At 42.6% G+C, this 16,332-nt stretch overlaps 2 protein-coding genes across 3 annotated transcripts in view; both read right to left on the bottom strand.

The window, feature by feature from the left end:
- The window catches only part of LOC115105898 (uncharacterized), a 47,498-nt gene extending 40,521 nt beyond the window's left edge, over nucleotides 1–6,977 (bottom strand). The window contains exons 1-2 of the mRNA XM_029628377.2: nucleotides 6,587–6,977; nucleotides 363–553 (exon numbers count right to left, since the gene is read on the bottom strand). Coding sequence (XP_029484237.1) covers nucleotides 363–553; nucleotides 6,587–6,645 — 250 coding nt within the window. The 5' untranslated portion in view covers nucleotides 6,646–6,977. The remainder of the gene's footprint in view (nucleotides 1–362; nucleotides 554–6,586) is intronic.
- A 1,906-nt stretch (nucleotides 6,978–8,883) lies between these two features.
- mat2al (methionine adenosyltransferase II, alpha-like) overlaps nucleotides 8,884–16,332 on the bottom strand; it is a 47,011-nt gene continuing 39,562 nt past the window's right edge. The window contains exons 4-9 of one of the 2 annotated variants that reach the window (XM_029628425.2): nucleotides 14,697–14,809; nucleotides 11,410–11,553; nucleotides 10,159–10,377; nucleotides 9,667–9,849; nucleotides 9,383–9,516; nucleotides 8,884–9,164 (exon numbers count right to left, since the gene is read on the bottom strand). In XM_029628425.2, the coding sequence (XP_029484285.1) occupies nucleotides 9,062–9,164; nucleotides 9,383–9,516; nucleotides 9,667–9,849; nucleotides 10,159–10,377; nucleotides 11,410–11,553; nucleotides 14,697–14,809 (896 nt within the window). In that variant the 3' untranslated portion in view covers nucleotides 8,884–9,061. Of the gene's footprint in view, nucleotides 9,165–9,378; nucleotides 9,517–9,666; nucleotides 9,850–10,158; nucleotides 10,378–11,409; nucleotides 11,554–14,696; nucleotides 14,810–16,332 lie in introns of those variants that run through there. The other variant, XM_065007523.1, reaches the window with a different exon arrangement.

Genomic DNA, 16,332 nt, shown 5'->3' on the forward strand with positions numbered 1-16,332 from the left:
AGCCTCAAATTTTCTGCTCATTTCCTGTTTGAGGTTTCATCTTGGTTTCGCCTGTAGCATGAGTTCTGTGGCACTCACAGATAATATCTTTGCAGTTCTGGAAACGTCAGTGTTTTCTTTCCAAAGCTGCTAATTATATGCATAGTCGAGCATCTTTTCGTGACAAAATATTGCGCTTAAAACGGGCACGTTTTTTTTATCCAATAATGACATAGCGCCCCCATAGGTTGAAGAGGTTAATAGCCTGTGCATTACTTTCCAACAGTGAGTTTAACGATAAACGTAGTGTGTGTGTGTGTGTGTGCGTGCCTGTATGTATGGTGTGTGCGTGCGTCTGTGTGTGCACCTCCAACCCCACTCACCATGAAAGAAGCTCTTGACCTTGACATATCCCACGCTGAGCCGCAGGACAGACAATTTGTCCAACCTACCCCTGACCTCTGGGGAGAAGGGCAGCAGGCTGGTCAGCCGGTCAAGCTCCCCGTTCAGACGATTCCGGTGACGTTTTGAAGGGTTGGTCTTTACCACACCGTCACCTGGAGCATGCTTCAGACTGGGGACAGGAGAGGAGGAGAGAGGGAGGAATTAGTAATCTACTGAACAGAGCTGAACTGCAGCTGATTGTCAGAGGCTTTAGCGCAGAGGTTAACAGACCAGAGAGGACAAGGGAAGGTTAGGAATCTACTGAACACAGACTTTGGACTACTAGAGTATATGATTGTCAGTAGAAAGCTAACACAGTCTTGTGGTGAACAGACAACTCAGGTTCAAAACCAGTCAGACAATAGTCAGTCACATTGGTGCCATGACACAAATTCTGTCAGGTGATGCCTATCAGCTGCTGGGGTCATTCCGGAGAGGAGGTGGTCAAAGGAAGTGAAGTGTAATAGATTGGAAACCTGGTCAGTCACACTTACAGTACCAGTCAAAAGTTTGGGTACACCTACTCATTCAAGGTTTTTTATTTTTATTTTTTAAAACTATTTTCTACATTGGAGAATAATAGCAAAGACATCAACACTAGGAAATAGCACATGTAGTAACCCAAAAAGTTTTAAACAAATCAAAATATATTTTATATTTGAGAATCTTCAAAGTAGCCACCATTTGCCTTGATGACAGCTTTGCACACTCTTGGCATTCTCTCAACCAGCTTCACCTGAAATGTTTTTCCAACAGTTTTGAAGGAGTTCCCACATGCTAAGCACTTTTTGTCTGCTTTTCCTTCACTCTGTGGTCCAAGTCATACCAAACCATCTCAACTGATTTGAGATCTGGTGATTGTGGAGGCCAGGTCATCTGATGCAGCACTCCATCACTCTCCTTTTTATTCAAATAGCTCTTACACAGTCTGGAGGTGTGTTGGGTCATTGTCCTGTTGAAAAACAAATTATAGTCCCACTAAGCGCAAACCAGATGGGATGGTGTATTGCTGCAGAATGCTGTCGTACTCATGCTGGTTAAGTGTGCCTTGAATAAATAAAAAAAATCAAAGTATCACCAGCAAAGCACCCCCCCAAACATCACACCTCCTGCTTCACAGTGGGAAACACATATGCAGGGATCATCCATTCACCTACTCTGTGTCTCAAAAAGACAAGGCGGTTGGAACCAAAAATCTCACATTTGGACTCATCAGACCAAAGGACAGATTTCCACCAGTCTAATGTTCATTGCTCATGTTTCTTGGCCCAAGCAAGTCTCTTTTTCTTATTGGTGTCCTTCAGTAGTGGTTTCTTTGCAGCAATTCGACCATGAAGGCCTGATTCACTCAATCTCCTCTGAACAGTTGATGTTGAGATGTCTGTTACTTGAACTCTGTGAAGCATTTATTTGGGCTGCAATTTCTGAGGCTGGTAACTCTAATGAACTTATCCTCTGCAGCAGAGGTAACGCTGGGTCTTCCTTTCCTGTGGTGGTCCTCATGAGAGACAGTTTCATCATAGCGCTTGATGGTTTTTGCGACTGCACTTGAAGAAACTTTCAAAGTTCTTGACATTTCCCGGATTGACTGACCTTCATGTCTTAAAGTAATGATGGACTGTCTTTGCTTATTTGAGCTGTTTTTGACCTAATATGGATTTGGTATTTTACCAAATAGGGCCATCTACCTCTTCACAACACAACTGATTGGCTCAAATGCATTAAGAAGGAAAAAAATTCAACAAATGAACTTTTAACAAGGCACATATGTTAATTTAAATGCATTCCAGGTGACTACCTTATGAAGCTGGTTGAGAGAATGCCAAGAGTGTGCAAAGCTGTCATCAAGGCAAAGGGTGGATACTTTGAAGAAAATATATTTTGATTTGTTTAACACTCTTTTGGTTACTACATGATTCCATGTGTTATTTCATAGTTTTGATGTCTTCACTATTATTTTACAATGTAGAAAATAGTAAAAATAAAGAAAAACACTTGAATGAGTAGGTGTGTCCAAACTTTTAAATGGTACTGTATGTAATCTGTCCTGAAATGCCCTGCCCCTGTAGTAAACACATGGCTGAGAATAAGAAGCTGTTTCGGGTCAATTTCTCAACACCAGTTCCATGAATAGACAACAAAGACTCACTTCTATAAGCATATCAGGACATGTAAAATGAATGCAGTAACAGATTTTGGGAAACAGAGTCCATTCTTCATGACAGGTCTGGTTGTCACACCAGCTCCCGCTCCTCTGTCAACGTCATTACGCGCATCAGCGCAATATATTGGACTCACCTGGACTCCTTCACTTTGTTGATTGCCCCTCTTTATCGCTGTTCCTCAGTTTGTTCCCAGTGTCAACATTGATGTTATTTTTCCCATGTCCATGCGCTATCTGTGTTCTGTTTCATGTCCGTTGCTTAATAAATGTTCACTCCCTGTACTTGCTTCTCGTTTCCCAATGTCTGTCTTTACACTGGTAATCATCTGGCTATTGCTGTCATTTACAATATGTTTTCAGGGGCTTGAAAGAGACAAGCCCCTTCAGATTATAAAATTGAGGGACAGGAGAGAAAATAACTTTCCATTATAGAGATGCAGCCTGTGTGATGTCTAATCCAGAGGCCATCCTGCAGCCTGCAGCCCCAGGCAGCATAGCTAAGGACAAACAGGATTTCTGTTCCACTGCTGCCGACTGGCTGGCTCCTCTATACCTTGGGGAGGAGGGGAGGAGGCATGGTTACTGAACCCATGGTATGTCCTTTGGGAAACGCATGGAACTCATACTCAGGTTGGTTCTGAATTACAGGATGATTTATTTCAGCATAGCATTTCACGATCCTTAACCAGTGATGCCTTCTAGAGTCCCAATTAAGGTCAATTTCAAAGACATCTGACAGGGCCAATACAATTTCAAGAGGGGGAAAGTACACAACTTTTTATTTTATTTTATCTTTTATATAACTAGGCAAGTCCGTTAAGAACAAATTATTATTTACAATGACTGCCTACACCGGCCAAACCTGGACGACGCTGGGTAAATTATGTGCCGCCCTATGGGACTGCTAATCACGGCCGGTTGTGATACAGCCTGGAATCGAACCAGGGTGTCTGTAGTGATGCCTCAAGCATTGAGATGCAGTGCCTTAGACAAGGGCTTTTCTTTCGAAGCATTGATTGTGCACTAAAGAAACCATAAAAACATCCTAAAAAGGAGTGATGTCATCATTGCGAGCCTGCAGCATCATGGGGTCTACCGGGGCTCTGCCAGTGTAACTACAACACATTACAGTAGGATTACTCTGCTAGAACAGGCCTGGACACGACACACAGTCTGCCAACACTCCCTCCCATAACACACACACACACACACACACACACACACACACACATAGAGAGAGAGACACAGAGAGAGACAGAGAGACTGTCGTGGAAAAATGAACGATTATGTTATAATGCTTGTAAGATTATATTATAATCTTTGTATTGCATTATAATAGTTGTTACATTCGACAGAATATAGTATTGTGTGTGTGTTCCACTGAGGATGGGCCTCTATGAGATAGCACTGACAGAGGAGATTTACGATGTCTTTGGGTAATAAAGCCTAAAGAGCATTCCAGATAACATGAGCTAATGGTTCTGTTCTATGCCGTATCAGGGAGAGACGGCTCCCTTTTGGAGTGAGTGGAGTTCACCGGACGTGCTACCTGTCCCAGACCTGCTGTTTTCAACTCTCTAGAGAGAGTTGGTAGAGATACTCTTAATGATCGGCTATGAAAAGCCAACCGACATTTACTCCTGAGGTGCTGACTTGCTGCACCCTCGACAACCACTGTGATTATTATTATTTGACCATGCTGGTCATTTATGAACATTTGAACATGTTGGCCATGTTCTGTTATAATCTCCACCCGGCACAGCCAGAAGAGGACTGGCCACCCCTCATAGCCTGGTTCCTTTCTTAGGTTTCTTCCTAGGTTTTGGCCTTTTTAGGGAGTTTTTCCTAGCCTCCGTGCTTCTACACCTGCATTGCTTGCTGTTTGGGGTTTTAGGCTGGGTTTCTGTACAGCACTTTGAGATATCAGCTGATGTACGAAGGGCTAAATAAATACATTTGATTTTGATTTGATTTGAGTGAGGGGCCAGACACTGGTCTTTACAATGAGAACTGTTGACACAGCAAATCTTAACCTTTGTGAACTGTTCCTAAGATCTGTGGTTTGTCAGTGTAAGTTGAGAGGGGTGTATCTTGGCTATAAAAGATCTTTGTACTTTTCTGGTGGTACTTTTCAATGGTTCATTAGAGATAGCGCATCATTGAAAGTCAAAAAGGCTATTGCAAAGCTTATTATTAAAAAATATGTAGTTTAAGTATAACTCTGACGGGTGTGTGAAGTTTAACTAATTTGGTAAAGCAGAAAAATGCCACGACAAGACGCAGAGAGAGAGAGAGAGAGAGAGAGACACAGAGAGAGAGAGAGAGACACAGAGAGAGAGAGAGAGAGAGACACAGAGAGAGAGAGAGAGACACAGAGAGAGAGAGCGAAAGACAGAGAGCGAGAGAGAGACAGAGAGAGAGAGAGAGACACACAGAGAGAGAGCGAAAGAGAGAGAGAGAGACACAGAGAGAGAGAGAGAAAGAGAGACACAGAGAGAGAGAGAGAGAGACAGAGCGAGAGAGAGACACAGAGACAGAGAGAGACACAGAGAGAGAGAGAGAGAGAGAGAGAGAGAGAGCGAGAGAGAGAGAGAGAGCGAGAGAGACAGACAGACAGACAGACAGAGACACAGAGAGAGAGAGAGACACAGAGAGAGACACAGAGAGAGAGACAAAGTGAGAGAGAGAGAGAGAGAGAGAGAGAGAGAGAGGGCGGGAGAAGAGATATAGGAAAGAGAAGATAAGGGAATAAAGAAATACAGAGGAAAGAGAAAGCAGGGCCTGGAGAACATGGAATAAAAGCATGAGGATAGGCTGTACGTGCATTGTGAATTATACCAGATAGATCAACACTGGTTGGATCATTTTCTGGAGCTTCCATTCGCTCACAGTGGTTAATGTCCTTAGTAAAAAAGAGAAAGAAAGAGGAAAGAGCAAACTACCCTAGTTGAGTCTTACTGTAAATTGTGGCTTAGTGTAAATGAATCCCAGCCCCCTGAGCTATTTGGTGTGAGGTTTCCGCCTGTCTGTCTGCCATGTCTGTCTGCCCTCTTGCCGGTCTGTCTGTCTTTTTGCCTGAATAGCTGTCATGTCTGTCTGCCTTCTTGCCTGTCTGTCTGTCTGCAGGTCAAGTCTGTGTGTGAGGAAGCCAGCCAGGTAAACATCATCACACTCATACAGATGTTAAAATCCCTCCTTGGAGTCACTTTAAATGTTTGTTTGAGGGGGAACAACAGAGGCTGTGTCAACGCACACCTCTCATTCTCACCAGAGGAAAGTTATTTTAACACACTACAGTGACTTTATAATAGTCTACTTTACATTGTTGTTACTGTTAAAAAAAAAAAAAGTTGTCCTGAAGATGTTTGTCCGTAGACTCCCAGTCAGCAGCCTGTACTCGGGGAGGAAAACCATGTGCCACCTCTGCTCTGCTGTAGTAAACTACACTTTGGCCCAGCTTGTTTCTAGCAAATCGAGCGACCAGTTATTCAAAATCAACTCTGCCTCGATATAAGAGAACAGAGTTGAGCTTCCTCAACTAGGTAGACTATTGACTTTGGACCAAATCTTCAAGACGGGAATTGGGATAGCGCTTGTGGTCCCCAATCAAGGAGGGCCTACAGCAGCACCTAGATCTTCTGCACAGATTCTGTCAGACCTGGACCCTGACAGTAAATCTCAGTAAGACAACAATAATGGTGTTCCTGAAAAAGGTCCAGTTCCCAGGACCACGAATACAAATTCCATCTAGACACTTGCCCGAGAGCACACAAAAAACTATACATACATCGGCCTAAACATATTATCTATTTCACTTGTTTTGGCAGTGAAACATACGTTTCCCATGCCAATAAAGCCCTTAAATTGAAATGATTATGATGCTGTGTTGATGTTGTACACCCTCCTCCCACCATCACGCCCACTAATTATATATAAGAATTAGGCATGCATTCAGAAGCAGAAAGCAGTGAATACATCTTAGCCTACAAATATTATTACCTTTTCTGGACGGGTTTCTTCCTCTTCTTCGCTGCATAGATCCCCTCATTCCCCAACATAGTTATTTTGACTTTTTTTTAAATAAAAAAATATCTAGTTTAAATGTTCCTCCCCCGATTACCCACGAACTTCAAAAAAAACATACGCATAACAAGCACGAATAACAGTTCCAAATGCAAACAGAGAAGTTAGCATGCTTGTTGCTGGTCCAAAGAGACCCATGCTATCTGCTCTGCTATTCTGAGGTCGATAAAATGTTGGTCGGAGCGTGGGGTCCGAGGTCCTACAAAGTCATGAAAACTACACTTGAGTCCAGTCCCAAACCACGTTTATCACTACCCTCGTTCATCGAAATGCAATGTGAAAGTTGTCCCTCCGGTTCCTCAAAGTAAACTCGACCTGATACGTAAGAAGTCTTCTTTCTCGCAATAGGTTTCAACCAATCGAAATCACTGTAACATATAGCGCTCTGTCACACCGAATATTATTGGTGTACATTCACTAATATAGGGGGGATTCTATTCATGCCCCGGGTGAGCCGGGTGTTGATTGCATACAATGAAAACTAGTTTTAAAATATATGTATTTTTCCTGCATGATGCAGCATGTTGTAATGTTTACAATATGAACGAGTGGCGCAGATTATCGTTCGATTTGATCGATCAGGGCGCGCCTCACCTCACCGGCTTCCTCATGTCAGGTTATTGGCAATAGCCCCGTTCAGGTTAATAGAACTCTCTCATTACCATCTTTCATAAGCAACAGAAAGAAACAACTTCAAAGAATTCTGAAACAGTCGACCCGAATCGGATGTTTGACATGTTTCGTCAAAGTAACAAACTATGCAATATCTCATCAAACAGGAAACTTTTACCGAACAGTTCTGGGTCTAGTTTTTTATCATTTGTATACTGTTTGACATTTTTACTGCATTGTTATGAGCTAGTATAAAGCTTTTCGCAATATCTGCTAACACCTGCTAAACCGTAGCGCCCATATAGTAACGCCTAGAACACACCGACAGTGTATTACAAAACGCCACCTGACGCCACCTGCTGGAGAAGACAGATTTCGGGCGCAGTTATCCCTCTGGCTTCGCCTCATAAGCCTCACTCACACAGACAAGAGTTTTGCGTTTCGGTACACCAGAAGTACATTCATTTCCGATGGAATGCTGTGTTTGCCTTGCAGCATTGCAGAGGCAGTTGCAGTGTGTTCTGTGTGGTGCATACCAGTGGAGGCTGCTGAGGGGAGGACAGCTCAACATAATGGCTGGAACTGAGCGAATGGAATGGCATCAAAAACCTAGAAACCATGTGTTTGATGTATTTGATACCAATCCACTGATTCCACTCCAGCCATTACCACGAGCCCATTCTCCCCAATTAAGGTGCCACCAACCTCCTGTTGGATTTATCGAACAAAAACTGTGTAAACAGCTTGACAGAAATGGTAGCAGAAGGTGAATGTTACATTTTTGTTGCACATATTCAGATGCTGCATACCATTACGCAAAATGGTATGCAGAATCATCTGGACATTCATCTTCTGCTACCATTTCTGTCAAGCTGTCTAGCATACGTTGGATAAATACAACGTATGCACCACATAGAACGCACTGCAACTGCCTCTGCAACGCAATGCTGACGCAACGTTCCATTGGAAATTAATAAACACTATCGGGTGTGATCGAGGTGTAAGAGGCGAAGCAGAGGGATAACTGTGCCCAAAACCTGTCTCCTCCAGCACGTGGTGTTTTGTCCGGTTTTTTTCTCCGCTCACCAAGCAAGAACTTTTTGTATGGAGGTCAATGAGTGTCGAATTGGGTTAAGAAAAAATGTAAAGGCTTATTTTCTATATTGGGCTTATATGATAGAATAGAAGTTGCGTAATGCTTAGGTTGTTAGTGTACTGATATGAGTAGGACACGTGACATCCCTGAAAAAATACTATATATCAGAGTTGTACCTGTTCTTTACAAGCATATCTGCCCTCTCATTGGCTAGAATGGTCCCATCTGACCTTGCCTGCTCCCGACTCAATAGCCTTCCATTTTTTCAGACGTTTTTTTTTCTCATTGTTAGAGTGACCACTTGAGCATCTGGTCAATATAATGGATCATCTGTGACGGACCAATACACTTTGATTTGATACTTTTTTCTCTCCCTCCCGGATGCCGTTGAGTATTCAACAGATGACTACTTCCCTCTAGAGGTAATGGTGAATATTGCGCCTTTCACTTTTCTGGAGGCCATTACAAACCTTGCTTAAATTACACAACCAAGTGTCACACAGTGTTGCTGAAATGTCAATTTATATGTTCAGTAGGATAAAAGATAGAATTTGGCCCATGATTCACAGTTGACAATTACATGTTCAATCATAAAGAGAAAGGATCTACACTTTTTATCTGATAGTGTTATTTGGCAGTCAGATTTACAAGAAACAGCCAGGTGATAAGAGTGGTTGTTTCCATCAGAACTGCAGTGGCTTGGGCTTCTCCCAGGGGAACTCGTCCCGGCCGAAGTGTCCATAGCAGGCAGTGGACTGGTAGATAGGCCGCTTCAGACCCAGCTCTCTGGAGAAGAGGGAATATGTTAACACATCAGAATGTGCCATAAATTAGCCTGCTGCATAAGATTCTCCACCTCTCTTTGGCATAATCGTTGTGATTCCCAAATGCCCCAACTTGACCCAAAGCAGAAGCAGCTCATCAGCAAGATCAATTAGTCAAATAGCTTAGTATCTCAATTTGATAAAAAGCCACAGATCACAAGACAGTGATATTGTACTTACTTGACAATTACCCCAGGCCTGAGGTCAAAGTTGTTGTTGACGATCTGCAGCAGTTCATCCTCCTGCCTGGTGGACGTTCCATAGTGGAACACAGAGATGGACAGAGGGTGAGCCACACCGATGGCATATGAAACCTGGGACAGCAGAAAGAGAAGATTCACACTCCCAAAAAAGATTAACAAGGTTTAAAAAAAAGTCACACACTATTCTTCTTATTCTTATTACTATACAGCCAGACATTGAATGCATAATTTTAGTACATACTTTTAAGGATTTTGACTGACCTGAACCAAGGCTCTCCGGCAGAGCTTGGCTTTCACCAGAGACTTGGCCACCCAGCGGGCTGCATAGGCCCCAGAGCGGTCCACTTTAGAGTAGTCCTTTCCAGAGAAGGCCCCTCCACCATGCCCTCCCCACCCTCCATACGTGTCCACTATGATCTTACGACCTGTCAGTCCTGCATCACTCTGTCCAGAAGAGTACAAATACAAAACATAAAATACACACACCACACATCTAATTGCCTGGGAGATGATTCATACATTGTAAAACCAGCAATCCTGCAAGGATGTATCCTTGAATTGATAAGAATCTATAAACAAAAGAAGTTACAGTATGTGAACATATCAACAAATTAGCAACTCCACATGTATAAACATTTACAAGCATTTAAACCATGTATAAGGCATTTGATTTTGTTAGGGAATTTATTTTTATTTTATTTAACTAACTTGGTTAGGGAATAATGGTGTATTATTTGAAAGCCCCATTCTTACCTGAGGTCCGCCCAGAAGGAACTTCCCACTTGGCAGGAGGTGGTAGATGGTCTTGTCGTCTAGGTAACGGGCAGGGATGACCTTCCGGACCACGCTGTCCATCAGGCTACGGCGTATCTCTTCCAGACTGACATCAGGGCTATGCTGCACAGAGATGACCACTGTATGGACACGCACCGGCTCCATGGCCCCACTGTTATCACGGTACTCCACTGTAACCTTGGAGACAGAGGGACAGTTCAAAGGTCAGAGTTTGGTTATAACTGACAAGAGGACAAGACAGAAGTTATCTGAAGAAATATTTTTGAAGTTGTATGCAAAAATATTATGCAAAAAATATTCAAAAACATTTAATGATTCATGTTTAGTTGTATTAGTACAGCGGTTCCCAAACAAAGGGTCACAACTGATATGAAATAGCTAGGCCTGCTACGCTATGAACCACACACTATTGCAGAGACTTCGATTTCACCGGCCACAATTGATATGATGAAAACAATGTGTGGGGAGGCAGAGGCACAGAAACTCACATCAATACCTTTGTCAGATAACACTGTGAAACTAAGAATAGATGCTATAGCTGGCAATCAAGAGGAAAATGACTGAACCTAGCCTATTTGAGAAACTGAACAAACTGAATACAAGCGAAATACAAAAAAAATGATAGATGAGTGACTGAATCAGCTAAATCTGTTTGACTGTGATCCTGGCTCAGTTGACATGCTGGTAAGTGAAATCAAACAGCGGATGGAGCTGTCATGTGACCAAATGCTGCAGACAACGCATTCACCAGTCATTTTGGATGACTTTTGGTTCCTGACTCAAAAGGGAATACCGTGCCATCTCCCTTCAAGCATAAAAAAAAACTCATGGCACGCTAATTCAGTGCTCTCCTCTGCAATAAAAACAAATATCGATCATAGTTAGATGCGATAGGAGAGATGAGGTACGCACTGTCGACCACGCCCCCTGACTTTGAGAAGCTCCGACACAACATGCATCAAGCACACCAATCTCATTAGTGGTGGTGAAATAAAATACATTATGTCAGACCCCTGTATTAGTATTTCATCTGATCTGAAACTAATTTCAAACCAATTTAATATTGGGGATAAATATGCATCACCTCCATCTGTCTCCAATCCACTTGTATTTCTGTCGTTACATGATTTGTGCAGGATTGGGGACATTCACTAACTAGGTTCTACGTCACTCATTCTGATAGACTGGCCTCATCACTAGAGGGCTCACCTGAGTTTTAGAGTCCGGTCTGATCCAAGGACACTCCCCGTTGGCAGACAGCTCCTTCATCTTGTGGTTGAGTTTGTGGGCCAGTAAGATGGTGAGAGGCATACATTCCTCTGTCTCATCTGTAGCATAGCCAAACATCAGGCCCTGGCAGGACCACAGGCTAGATCATTAGACATTCACTTAAGCCAAGGCAGTGTGTGAATGCACGTGTGTGTAAATGGGTTGTTCCGCGAAATGATTGCATTTTGTATCCCTTTGACATTTTAAGTAGGATTTGTGTACCAATATAGAATTTTAAGCCGGTTACTTTAAATTAAGTAACCTTTAAATTGTATTTTTCACCTTTATTTAACCAGGTAGGCCAGTTGAGAACAAGTTCTCATTTACAACTGCAACCTGGCCAAGATAAAGCAAAGCAGTGCGACAAAAAACAACAGAGTTACACGTGGGATAAACAACCATACAGTCAATAACACAATAGAAAAATCTATATACAGTGTGTGTAAATGGAGTTAGGAGGTCAGGCAATAAATAGGCCATAGTAGTGAAGTAATTACAATTTAGCAATTAAAACTGAAGTGATAGATGTGCAGATGAGGATGTGCAAGTAGATATACTGGTGTGCAAAAGAGCAACAAAAAAAAGTAAATAAAAACTATAATATGGGGATGAGGGTAGGTAGTTGGATGGGCTATTACAGATGGACTGTGTACATCTGCAGCGATCGGTGAGCTGCTCTGACAGCTGATGCTTAAAGTTAGTGAGGGAGATATAAGTCTCCAACTTCAATGATTTTTTGCAATTCGTTCCAGTCATTGGCAGCAGAGAACTGGAAGGAAAGGCGGCCAAAGGAGGTGTTGGCTTTTGGGATGACCAGTGAGATATACCAGCTGGAGCGTGTGCTACGGGTGGGTGTTGTTATGGTGACCAGTGAGCCGAGATAAGGAGGAGCTTTACCTAGCAAAGACTTATATATTACCTGGAGCCAGTGGGTCTGGCGACGAATATGTAGCAAGGGCCAGCCGACGAGAGTATACAGGTCGCAGTGGTGGGTAGTGTATGAGGCTTTGGTGACAAAATGGATGGCACTGTGATAGACTGTATCCAGTTTGCTGAGTAGTGTTGGAGGCTATTTTGTAAATGACATCGCCAAAGTCGAGGATCGGTAGGATAGTCAGTTTTACGAAGGTATGTTTGAAAGCGTGAGTGAAGGATGCTTTGTTGCAAAATAGGAAGCTGATTCTAGATTTCATTTTGGATTGGCGATGCTTAATATGAGTCTGGAAGGAGAATTTACAATCTAGCCAGACACCTAGGAATTTGTAGTTGTCCACATATTCTAAGTCAGAACTGTCCACAGTAGTGATGCTAGTCGGGCAGGCGGGTGCGAGCAGCGATCGGTTGAAGAGCATGCATTCAGTTTTACTAGCGTTTAAGAGCAGTTGGAGGCCACAGAAGGAGTGTTGTATGGCATCAAAGCTCGTTTGGAGGTTTGTTAACACAGTGTCCAAAGAAGGGCCAGAAGTATACAGAATGGTGTCGTCTGTGTAGAGGTGGATCAGAGAATCACCAGCAACAAGAGCGACATCATTGAAATATACAGAGAAAAGAGTCGGCCCAAGAATTGAACCCTGTGGTACCCCCATAGAGACTGCCAGAGGTCCGGACAACAGGCCCTCCGATTTGACACACTGAACACTATCTGAGAAGTAGTTGGTGAACCAGGTGAAGCAGTCATTTGAGAAACCAAGGCTGTTGAGTCTGCCGATAAGAATGTGGTGATTGACAGAGTCGAAAGCCTTGGCTAGGTCGATGAAGATGACTGCACAGTACTGTCTTTTATCGGTGGCGGATATGATATCGTTTAGTACCTTGAGCGTGGCTGAGGTGCACCCATGACCAGCTCGGAAACCGGATTGCACAGCGGAGAAGGTATGGTGGGATTCAAAATGGTCAGTGATCTGGTTGTTACCTTGGCTTTCGAAGACTTTAGAAAGGCAGGGCAGGATGGATATAGGTCTGTAACAGTTTGGGTCTAGAGTGTCACCCCCTTTGAAGAGGGGGATGACCGCGGCAGCTTTCCAATCTTTAGGAATCTCGGACGGTACGAAAGAGAGGTTGAACAGACTAGTAATAGGGGTTGCAACAATGGCGACGGATAATTTTAGAAAGAGAGGGTCCAGATTGTCTAGCCCAGCTGATTTATACGGGTCCAGGTTTTGCAGCTCATTCAGAACATCTTCTATTAATACTATATGGTATGAATAAAGACATGCTAAATTGCCAAAATTCAGCATTTTGACATGCCCCTTTGTGCACCCTATGACTTCTAAGATTTTAACCCACATCACCAAGATTTCACTGAGTTTTCACCCATCATTGTAAAGCTAGTTATCTTGCTGCTTTGAGAAAGTCATTTCTGAATATTATTTATTTTATGTGATTAGTAATTCACATACGTTTGTCTTTCATTTTAAGGTCAACCCTGTTACGTGAACTGAACTCTCATTTTAATAAGGTGAAACTATCCCTTTTTGCCAAAGAAACATTGAACATCTAATAGTCAAATCATAGAGTAAAACCAGGTGAGCTGGTTCTACTCTTTTATGTTGTTTTGTGGTGTTTTGTGTTGGAAAACTGAGAGGGTTGGTAGAGAATAACATGTTAACCCTGTTACCCATAGATAGACTAGAATGTTTTTAACAAAAACAATTTTGGGGTGAAGCTTGCATTCAACTACCACACCGTGTTGTACACATAAAGCTGACAAATGGAGGTTGACGTTTATTGCCATTGTCCTGGAGGCAGAACTGAGCAAATTGGATAGGCCAGCTGCAAAGTCAAAATTGGGTGCATTGTAAAAATGTATGAATATATATATATATATATATATATATATATATATATATATATATATATTTGTAACTTTTTTTAGTCTTAATTTAAGGTTAGGCATTAGGGTGAGCAGTGGGGTTCATGTTGGGTGCCAGCTAGTGACCACTCTGCAGAGTTGCCAGATTCATAATGAAAAACGCTATCTTCCTTCCATTCCCCGTCACAAGGGGATTTTTGTCCGATTTAAGATAAAATCAACCCTCTTACATTCAACCATGTTACTTTATTTGGCACTTAATATAGTTTAATTTAACCTCTTGAGATGGGAAAAATTGTTTTTTTTATGAAGTTGAAAATGTGTCTCTATGACAATGTTAAAATTTGTTGAAATCAAACATTTTATTTTACAAAGTTACATTTCTCAATTGGTGGAACTGTAATTTAAAGTGTACCTGATCTCCGGCTCCGATGTCATCCTGATCCTTGCCTTCAAACATACATACTGATATCTCCTCTGCCTGGGGCTCTAGGGCCACCAGCACGTTACACGTCTTATAGTCAAACCCTGTAGAAAGACAGTTACAGGGCCTTCAGAAAGTATTCAAACCCCTTGACTTATTCCACATTGTTGTGTTACAACCTGAAATTGACTAAATAGTTTTTATCCTACCTCTCACGCAGCTACACACAATACAAAGTGATATGTTTTTAGACATTTTTGCAAATGCATTGAAAATTAAAAACAGAAATATCTCTTTTAGTGTCTTCGAAAATTATTCAGACCGCTTGACTTTTTCAAAGTTATAGCCTTATTCTAAAATAGATTAAATAAAGTAAAAAAGGAGCACGTGATGACGCAGAGCTGAGCAGACGTTGACAATCCGAGCTCTTCAAAGTTATTCTATTATTACCTAAATAACGTTGAAACAATATTCTAACATCGGCTGATAAATTGTCAAGTACTTACCTTCCCAAAGAGGCATGGACCTCCAACCGAGAGACAAGAAGAACGACCAAAACGTTGTTGATTCCCAAGATAATGATAACGCTACAGCTAGCAAGATTAGCATAACTCAGACGATAGTTCCAGACTGTTGCTCTTGGCAAGCTCGCATGCTGGCTACTCCTCCGGGAAATTCAGGATGGTAACAAAGGTCTTTCTATGAAAATTGACAAGAAATCGGCTGAACTCCATTCTTCCATTGACGACCTGAAATCCTCCATGAATGATCTCCTTTTGAGAACGACTGAGGCAGGGTTGTGCATTAGTACAGTTGAAGACACCATCCCTCGACATGACCAGGTTCTGATACAACTGCAAGAAGGACAATGCCTACCTCAAAAACAAGGTAGACCAGATGGAGAACCAGAGCAGACGTAGTAATATCCGTGTGGTGGGATTGAAAGAGGACAGCGAGGGCCTTGACCCGGTCCGTTTCTTCACTCAATGGATCCCGGATGTCCTAGGCATAATCAACTTCACCAAGCCGCTGGAAATCGAACGCGCCCACAGAACATCAGCGCAGAAACCCTGGCCAGATGAGCCGTCCTGAACAGGTTCCTCCGTTTCCAAGACAGAGAGAAGATACTGCAACTCGCAAGAGCCAAAGGGGACATCACCATCGATGGCAAGAGGGTCAGCCTTTTCCCGGATCTCGCCAGACGCAAGCAGTTCAGACCTGCCGCCAAAGCACTGAAGGAGAAGAACATCACCGGCTACCTCATCCACCCTGTGCGGATGAAAGTTCAGTTCAAAGGCATCTCTTCAACACACCGGGAGAAGTGTTCACTTTTCTCAAAGAACTGAACCGCGTCTGAACCAGGACGGTCTCTCTGGGGGATAAGATGTAGTTTGTTTGTTTTCTCTTATGAACTGCTGATATCTTCTTGGAATTTGGATCCGTTTACCCCGATATCCGGTCGCTATAATTGATTTGTACATTTTCAACTAAACGTTTTTTTCCCCGGGGTGAGTTCTATTACATTTACAGGAGAGTATATTTTGGTTTAGTCAATATCCACTGGGCGAAGCAAATAAGTGGGCTCAGGCCCACTGCTTTCCCCCCAATTTGTTTTTCTTCCGAAAAG

This window comes from Oncorhynchus nerka, linkage group LG22 (assembly GCF_034236695.1).
Source record: "Oncorhynchus nerka isolate Pitt River linkage group LG22, Oner_Uvic_2.0, whole genome shotgun sequence".
Taxonomy (NCBI): Eukaryota; Metazoa; Chordata; class Actinopteri; order Salmoniformes; family Salmonidae; genus Oncorhynchus; species Oncorhynchus nerka.